This window comes from Monodelphis domestica, chromosome 3 (genome assembly GCF_027887165.1).
Source record: "Monodelphis domestica isolate mMonDom1 chromosome 3, mMonDom1.pri, whole genome shotgun sequence".
Classification (NCBI taxonomy): Eukaryota; Metazoa; Chordata; class Mammalia; order Didelphimorphia; family Didelphidae; genus Monodelphis; species Monodelphis domestica.
The window spans coordinates 325,441,201-325,450,367 of NC_077229.1; the positions used below are offsets into that span (position 1 = coordinate 325,441,201).

Sequence of the window (9,167 nt, forward strand, 5' to 3'; positions counted from 1 at the left end):
AAGCCTAACCTTCCCCTCAGAATTTTCAGTTTCCTTCAGGTCTCAACTCAGGTGCCACTTCCTACAGCAAGCTTTTCCCGATCTACTAATTGTTAACTGTTCTTTCCCTCCTCAAATTATTTTGTATTTAATTGTAGTGCTTGAGGTATGCCCCTCTCATATAGGGCCCCCAAAAATAGCTATCCCAGGGTCAAGATACTGTATGAATTCACAAAGACTCAAATCTATAACTTCTGAGCATCTACCAATGTATTTACTTTTTCCTTTAGTTAACCAGAGGGCATAGTCCACAGAAAAGGCATTTCATGAAACAGCATAGAAAGAAAAACCAAGTCAAGTCAAGACACAAAGGATTTATTGAGCACCTAAAACTGTGCTAAATACTGGGGATATAAAGAAAGGCAAAAAACAGTGTTGGCTTGCAAGAAGCCCAGTCTAATGGAGGAGATAACATGAAAAAAAACTATGTATAAATAAGATATATACAGGATAAATTGGAAATAATCTCAATAGAATATTTGTTCCATCAACCGAGGACACACATTTGCATAAATGTATATCAGTTAGGAGAATGTAACTGCATAGAGATAATACATGAAGGGTCATAGACGGTAGATGTGTTACCATTGATGCCCCTTCAAACATCTGACCTCCTAATTTACCAATATCTTCAATTCTCAAGACCCATTCTTTCATTCCACATGTCACACATAGGACATATTAATTATGTCCCTTTTCCCTGAGCAGAACACGAGAGGTTTCTAAAAATCCCCTCAGTGGGGGAAGATTTGATACCTCCACCTGGCACTCAACCCTGGGCAGGCCAAAGTGCCCCTCCACCCATGACTGCACCTAGAGTAGAGGAACAGAACCTCTCTAACAGTCCCTGTTCCAACCTGAACTTAATTTTGAGACTGAACTTAATTTTGCAGTGTGTTCTTCCCCCACCCCCAACACACACAATTTCAGCAGCATGGGGTGCTGCACCATGGGATGGCCCTATTGCCCAGCTTTAGTTTCAGCTCTGTACTTGGTCCATGCAAGAGAAGGAAATTCTGATTTTGTGCTCACTTATTCCCATGCAGTTATCAACCTCACCATGAACAGATCTAGTGACCAACAGTGCATAACTAAATAGGAAAAATTTTGCTTTGTCTATCCTCTTTCTTCCCCTTTGGTGGTTCTTCTCTGTTCTTACAACTACTCCCTGGCTGGCCAGAAAGGTCCAGTTGTTTGTCATCCTTTTCTCTTTAATAGATCTCATGTCGAAATTGACCTTTTCTGTTTCATTCTCCATGACCAGTTGGCTTCTGTTTTAGTTTTGTAAGCTAGTTTGAAAAGTTTCCAAGTATCACTGTGCTTGCCAATATATTAATATATCATCCATCTCTTTTCAAATAATACATTTGCACTTTAAAAGACTCAATGACAACTCTTGGTGAATATTCCAGATAACCTGGCAGGTCCTGGGGAAAATATTTTTAAGCAAGCATGCCTTTTGATTGGCCTCAGTTGGGCCCAAAGTAGGGTTCTATATGAGGAAATTCCTTTGTTTCTCCTTTTCTCCTTTGGTCATTATCAATATTGTGACTGCCAGAAAGAGAACTGTATAAAATACACTGATAACCTGGTTAAAATATTTGTTTGGACAGTTGATATACTACTACTTTTCCAAACTGAACATGGCATTGTTGACAATTCTATATTCCACTGTTATATTTGACAACATCTGATAGAATGTGTAAGGTATACCAAAGTCTTTTTGAAGGAATCTATTTAATTTCATCATTAATCACCATCACTTCTTTGAATTTCATGTTTTACCACACTTAAAAGATGAGAAAAGTGACTTGTCACATAACAAGTCAATGGAAGAAATAAGGCTAGCATCCTTGCTTCCTGACTTAATTTAGTTTTCCATCTAACATTTAAAAACCATTTATGCTAAATAATTCCATAGTAGCATTTGGATCTGTTAGAACAGGTAAAGACTTAATAATCAGCTCCTTTATGTAAAAGGTAAACAGTCATGGATTTGACGGCAGGTGAAGGAATCCAGAGTTGTATCAAATTAATCATTTAGAATTTCCTTGTAGCAAACCCTGTTAGGTCTCAGAAGACCATATTCTACTGGCATGAGTTAGCTCAGATTTTTGTATTAATGTTAATTAAAAGAGAGCTGTCTGAGGGAGCACTATGGATGTCTTTAACCCAATTTTAAAAGTAGGTCAAATTTTACATCTGATGAATGGCTTGAGAACTGGTGGAAAATTGTTGAGCATGTTTAACATGACATTCAATGAAAAGCATTTACAATGTAAAATTTTGTGATGAATCTATTTGTCTCTAGAGTATTTCCCACTGCTTATATTTCCAGGCTTGAAAAAATACATATATAAGGGGAAGAGAGAGCTGGATATAATGGCAGAAATATAAGGCGAAAGTTACTTGGTTTACCCTACCTCCTTCCAGTGTAATTAAAGGTCTCCTTGCAGCTTAGCAAAGCTTCAATGCAATCTGCATGGCTTTGGACTTACCTGTCAAGAACTTGACAGGAGTTGTAGGCAAGTGGGGAACTTCCAGTTGAGTGGAGAATGTGGTTGAACAGTAAGTCCTGACAGACCTGAGAATCGATTTGGTGTGCCAGTTGGGCATGGTTGGGCGCCTAACAAAAGAGCTGAAAATATGTTGATTAGCCCCAGGAATGTTGGCTGGGCAGTTTCACAAAAGAATATTAACCTCCCCTTTGAGGAATAAATAGTATCAGCAGTAGCTATTAGTCAGGGAATCAAAAAATATTATATTGTGAAGGTGGAATAAAGCAATGGTGACCCATAGAGTAGGAAGTAAGAGAGGTATTCTAGCTGGGATACACTCCTTAGGAACATGAATTGTCCAGGAATTGCTTTTTACCTAATACTATCAGAATACATAGGAAATGACACCCCTTTGTGATTGGGGGATTTGTTATATACTTGCAATTCTGTCTTAAAAATCTTTACTATCTCATTCATGGTCCCTGAACTGCTAGTAGACCATACACTGGAAGGGGGCTTGAGATATATTTGCAGAACTATGACTACATAAAACACTTTGGCTTGAGGTAGTGAGGGATTCTGGAGTGGCATGGGACCTGTATCATACAGGGTTTTCTGCTTTCCAGACTTTGTCTTTTTGAAACTTGGAAATTGTTGAATTATTTTTGATACCTCTATGGGGGGTGGACATGGATGAAGGAATCTTTTTTTAAGAAAACACAAAAGATAAAAACAACAAAGTCAGGTTAGGAGCAGAGCTGTCTACATAGGTCACTGAAACATTAAAAAAATCACTGTTTCTCTCTGACACAGCCTCTGGGTGCATGGGCAAGGATAAGGTGGGAAGTACAGCAGAGGAATGAATGGAAGAGGGCATCCCTTTTCTCTTGCAGGATTCTCCCCATCTACTCTAGCAATTTCAGTCAGTAGTGCTTGTTCCTGCCCACCAAGTGCAGAATGCTCTCTCTTCCAGAATCTACAATAAAATTTCTAAAGCCAGGGCCAAGACTACATGACTCCCAGCAAATCTCAGAGCTGCCCCCTATTCTTCACTCCCCTCTGTGGTCCCAGCCCATGTCCCTGAGATGGAGTCAGAGAGAGGAGGAATATGCCGTCTATTTGTTGGGTGGGGGTGGAGAAGCAAAGGAGAATCAAATGGGGACCCTTCAGACTAGTCCTCAATGGGAGAGAGGTGAGGTAGAAGATGGGTAAATGCTGGCTCTTGGGGGGTGGGTGGGGGGAGGCTGGTAGAGGGAATGTTTGCCCTCGCCTCAGCCTTTCCAGTGCAGACTGACAGACTCTCCTACGCAACATAGGGGAAAGAGGTAGGGAATGGGGCCCTTGGGCCAACTCAGTGCATAGGAACCCAAGGAAAAGGCAGGGTGAAAGGGCGCTCAGCTACTGCTTCCTCCCCAAAGGCCAAGGCTTCCGGCAGCAGTACGGGCAACGGCCCTCGTAGACTAGAACATCGCAGCGTGGAGAACGCTGGCCCAAATGCCAGCTGTTAGGCCAACCAGGACACAGGCGGTAGGCTTCTAGGTTGCAGATGAGCTCTATCACCTCATCCACAGTGGTGATTCGTAATGGGTGGGCAGCATAGAGTTCATGGGTGGGTGGTACTGGGACATCCCGTACCACCACACGGAAGTACAGGCCTGGTTGGATATGGATGACTGCAGCAGCCACAGTGGACAAGATGGACCGCTGGATGAGGCACAGGTCTGGTCCCCTTGTTGGCAGCACCTCCCAGTGGGCAGGCAGTGGTAATTCATTCAGTTCTACCAGAAATTCCTGTAGGACACTGTCCAGGGTTCCAAAGAGTCCTGCTGCTGTGCTGCGGGGCTTGTCCAGACTACAGATCTCCATGACTTTTGGGATTCTTGTATCTTCCTCTTCTCCCAAGTCTTCCTCCTCTTTCACTGACTGCTGTGACTGGGAGTCACTAGTTTCCTTGCTGTGCTGTTCAGGAAAGAAGTTCACAGATGGTGATGTAGTTTCTGGAGACTGGGACCCAAAGCTGTTTACCTCCTCCTTCAACTGAGGGGAGGTATTGAAAGTCTCAAGTCCTAGAGATTCATACTCTTCTAGGTGGATGCTGTCAAGGGCAGGAAGTGGGGAACCCTCTGACTTGGCATTGGGCCCAAGCATGGCGACAGTCTCACCCCCTTCCAGGACCACCAAATTAGTCTCTTGTGGCTGTATAAAGTCAGTATCCAAGTCTTCCTTCAGCACAGGGGGCTTCCTCTGCTGGAGCCTCCTGCTTCGGGGCTCACTCTGGTGACCCCTAGATTTGGCCCAGCCTGAACGGAAAGGCCAGTTACCAAAAGTCCCCTTCCTAAAGCGAGGGGGCTGGCGCAGAGCAAGAGCTAGCCTCTCCTCAGAGGAACTGCTTCGAATAGCCGGTAATAGACGCTTAAGAGCAAATTTCAAGCACTGCCTCCATCGGCATTTTTGGCGTTTTTGGTTACCACCACCAAACTTGGGTTTGTCCAGGCAAAAGTCACACTCGCCACAGTCTACCAGTCTAAGGCAGGCGGCACAAGCCCCGCATTTCCGGCTCCGCCGCTGGCCCCAGTGGCAGCGATTGGTGGTGACTGCCGTGACCACTGGGTTGACAGCTTGGGTCAGAGGAGGCAGCTGCTGGGCTGGCCGGTGTCTGCCTGGGGGCTTCCTAGTACCCAAGCCCTTAGGTCTCTTCCTCCGGTGTTTCTGTAGGCAGCGCCGCCTGAGGCACCGCCAGCGGCGGATGAGGCCCGGCTTCCCCTCCCGTACACAAATCCAGCACTGGCCACAGTCTTCCTGCGATTGGCAGCCAGCACACAGACCACAGCCTGAGCGCCCAGGCACCACCTTGAGGCTCCCGGGCTTTGAGGAGGTTGCCGCAGCAGTAGCTGCAGCAGCAGCTGAGGCTGTGGGGCCTGGCGTCACAGCCTCAAGGCCCTGGGGTTGTGAGGCTGCAGCAGCAGCAGCTGGGCCTCGATGGACCCCCTCGAGGCTCCCGGGTTTAGAGGCTGCAGCAGCAGAGGCTTCGCTGGCAGCCGGCCCCTGATTTACCACCTTGAGGCTCCGGAGTTTGGAGGCTGGGGCAGCAGCTGCGGAAGCTGCGAGATCCCGAGTCACAGCCTCGAGGCTCCCCAGCTTGGAGACAGCAGAGGCTGCAGCAGTGGAGGCTTCACTGGCAGCCAGGCCCTGATTTATTGCCTTGAGGCTCCGAGGCTTAGAGGCTGGGGCAGCTGAGGCTGCAGCCCCAGTGGCTTCAGTGATGGTGGGGTTCCAATTTACTGCCTTTAGGCTCTGGGGCTTGGGAGCTGCAGTGGCAGAGGCTTCTGTGATGAGGCTCCGGGGCTTAGAGGGTAGAGCAGCGGAGGCTTCACTGGCTGCAGGGCCCCGATTTACCACCTTGAGGCTCCGCGGCTTGGAGGCTGGGGTAGCAGTAGTGGAGGCTGCAGCCTCAGAGGTTTCAGTAACCGTGGGGCTCCAATTTACTGCCTTTAGGCTCTGGGGCCTGGAGGCTGCAGTCCCAGAGACTTCAGTGATGAGGCTCTGAGGTTTGGAGGCTGCAGCCGAGGAGGCTTCGCTGGCAGCAGGGCCCCGATTTACCTCCTTGAGGCTCCGGGGCTTGGAGGCTGCAGCCCCAGAGGCTTCATTGATGGCAGGGGCCCGATTTACCACCTTGAGGCTGTGGGACTTGGAGGCCGCCGTGGCCGACAAGGTGATGGCGTTGGCCGAGGAGGTGATCGGCGAGGAGTCGATATCTGAGCAGGCTGAGGCAGCAGCAACGTTGGAGCAGACGCAGTTCATAGGCAGCTCGAAAGATGCGCGTTTTCCCGAGTTCCTCCACTCGCCAGAAAAGGGAATTTTGGGGGCTCCGCAGCATCCACACGGGGCCTGAAGCCGCCGCCGCCGCTGAGGTCGCCGTTGTTGCGAGCCCGCCCCGTCACTGTGGGGAGCCTCAGCGCGGTCACTCGGGGGAACCTCGACACGGTCACTAGGAGAAGCCTCAATAGAGTCACCCGGGGGAGCCTCGACACAGTCATCTGGGGGAGCCTCGACACGGTTACCGGGGGGAGCCTCAGCGAGGTCAGTCGGGGGAACCTCGATAAGGTCACGCGAGGGAGCCTCGGCAGCGTCCCGGGGCGCCATGACCTCGGCCTCAGGGGCTTCGGTCAGGGGCCGCTCAGGCTCGGGCTGCTCTGTGGGGGAAAGCGCTGTATTTTTTCTGGGCCTACCCTGTCTTCGCCGTGCCCGCGCAGGCGACGGCTGCAGAACCCCGAGCTTGAAGTGAAAAGTGCTGAGGTCCCAGTCTGGGCCCAGGAAGCGCGCCAGCTCCACCTTGCTGCGAATGCGCTTGCCGGTGGGGCTCATGTAATAAGTATCGGAGAGCCCGCAGGTGGCTCCCCGTTTCCGAAAGTTCTCCCGCCGCTTCCAACCGGGGCCTAAAGCAGGGCAGGCTAGCCAGTCTTCGGCCTTGGAGAGGCGGCGCCCGGGGAGCGCGGAGCGCTCGGCCTCCTTGGGATTGGCTGGGTTGCGGGGTTTGGGAGCCATGGCGCGGTGGAATCAGACAGGGAGGAATCTGCCGCGAGGATACCTCGAGGCGCCTCGGGGCACGGGCCTGTCAGGGTAGGACGCAACCCCAGTGGTGCGTGCTGACCCCGGAACCGGAAAGAAGCCCCGCCCCTGCTCTGCCTGGCCTCCCCTAGATCCCAGCTCTGAGGGGTAGGGGGAGGGGAAGGGAGGAGAGAAGACAGAAGAGAAGGGAAGGGAGGAGGGAGGAGGAGGGAGAGAAGGAAAGGAGGGAGGGGGAGGGGCAGGGAAAGGGGGGGGAACCTTTAAAGGACTCACTCCCGGGGCTGGGAAACAGTGGAAAGCCTTGGCAGCATCTCTCGCTTTCTCCTGTCCTCAAGCTTCACAGCTCCCTCCCTCTCTAGTTTTCTTACTGATATTTTACTGTTTGAAAAAGAACTTTGAAAAAAATACACCCTCCTCCCAAATGTTGTGAATTCTAGAATACTTTAAAGTAAAATTTCATTTTATTAATCAAGACAGCAAGTGCATACATTTGAAAATGCAAAAGGAGCAGCTATGCTGCAAAACGGATAGGGAGTCAGGACTGGAAAGGGGAGGTCCTGGGTTCAAATGTGGTCCTAGCTGTGTGACCTTGCACATGTCACTTAACCCAATTGCCTAGCCCTTGCCCCTCTTCTGTTTTAGAATTGATACTGAGGCAGAAGGTAAGGGTTTTTTTTTTTTTTAAAGCATCAGAACAGGTTGAACGACCCTACCTTACTGCATTCAAAAGATTTTTGAGTCTCTACTTCACGGAACCAAGCAAATTGGCTTAAAATGTTTATGTAATTTACTTCTGTTACACATATTATAGTTTACATATTTCATACTAGCATTTCTTATGCTAAAATTTTTTTCTAAATACAGTTGAATATTGGATAAATCTTTAAATGTATCATTTTCCAACGTGTTTTAGAGGGCATCTGCTTAGCACAGTAGATAGAGATCTGGGCCTAGAGTCAGGAGGACCTCGGTTAAATTGTGACATCAGGTAACTTTTAGACCTTGAGAAAGTTACACTTAACCCTAAATTCTAATCTTGTTTTAAAATTGATTCTAGGACAGAAAGTAAGGGTTCTTAGAAGGGGAAAAAAGAAAGAACATGTATAAAACATTATACATAGCATATATGTGTTTTGTATAACACGTTCATTTGTGTAATATATAAAATTCATGAGAAATATTTCTTCAGTCTATAGAAAGCATGATTATTTATTAATTATCATACTGAGCCATGCTGCATACTTTTCTAGTAGTAAAGAAAGATTGAAATAACAATGCTTGGTGTGCCTGTAGATTTTCGAACCCCTTGCAATAATCTAGTGATTTGTGGTTGGGATCTGCTCATTTAGAGCAGGCCCTATATCAACATTCAATTGTAAGTGAGGAATTTAGTTTGTTTTAAATTCTACATTAATTTCTCGGAGTATAAAACTCAGTTTCCCCCCCAATAGCGCCTGCAAGCAAAAGTAATTATTTAAAACCTACCTTTGATACAAGTGTGTATGAATGTTTTGTCTCTCAGGTCCTCTGCTAACAGAATGAGATCAGATGGAGAGTCTGGAAGATCCTTTCACTATCTTACATTTTACTGAATCATGTAATAATTTAGAAGGAATATTTTCTTTTTGAAATAGCAAAAGCAGAAGGGGCGGGCCTGTGACTGTTGATCACCATTAGAAAGGTAGTTTTAGTGTTAAAGTTAGCAGATTGCTGAAGGTAAAGCTTTTTTACAGAATTTGGAGAATCATTTCAGACTGATTACTTGTTTTGGTGTGGTAAATTCTGATGAATTACTTGGGATCCAATAATTTCTAGTTTCCTGTCCTTCTGTTCCTGTATTCAGTAGATTATACTCTATGCTCCTATGACTATTCAATTTTTGCATTTCTCCTCAGTTTGTTTTTGCTCTTTATTTCTGAGATCTCAGGCCTCCCTGGAACCATTTCTTCCATATTTAAAAAAAATTTGGAATCTTTAAATTTCTTAATTCAGCCCCTGCTTGGGACAGACTCCTCTATCTCCCCACTCTTCCCTATCTGTTACCCTCTCAATAAAAGCCCC

The 9,167-nt window shown here is 47.3% G+C and overlaps 1 protein-coding gene across 1 annotated transcript; it reads right to left on the bottom strand.

Annotated features, from left to right (window-relative positions):
- Window positions 1-338: 338 nt before the first annotated feature.
- Window positions 339-7,242, bottom strand: LOC130458424 (uncharacterized). The gene has a single exon (XM_056824116.1). It carries the CDS (start codon window positions 7,080-7,082, stop codon window positions 3,936-3,938), a length of 3,147 nt encoding a protein of 1,048 aa, XP_056680094.1. The 5' UTR covers window positions 7,083-7,242; the 3' UTR covers window positions 339-3,935.
- Window positions 7,243-9,167: the final 1,925 nt, after the last annotated feature.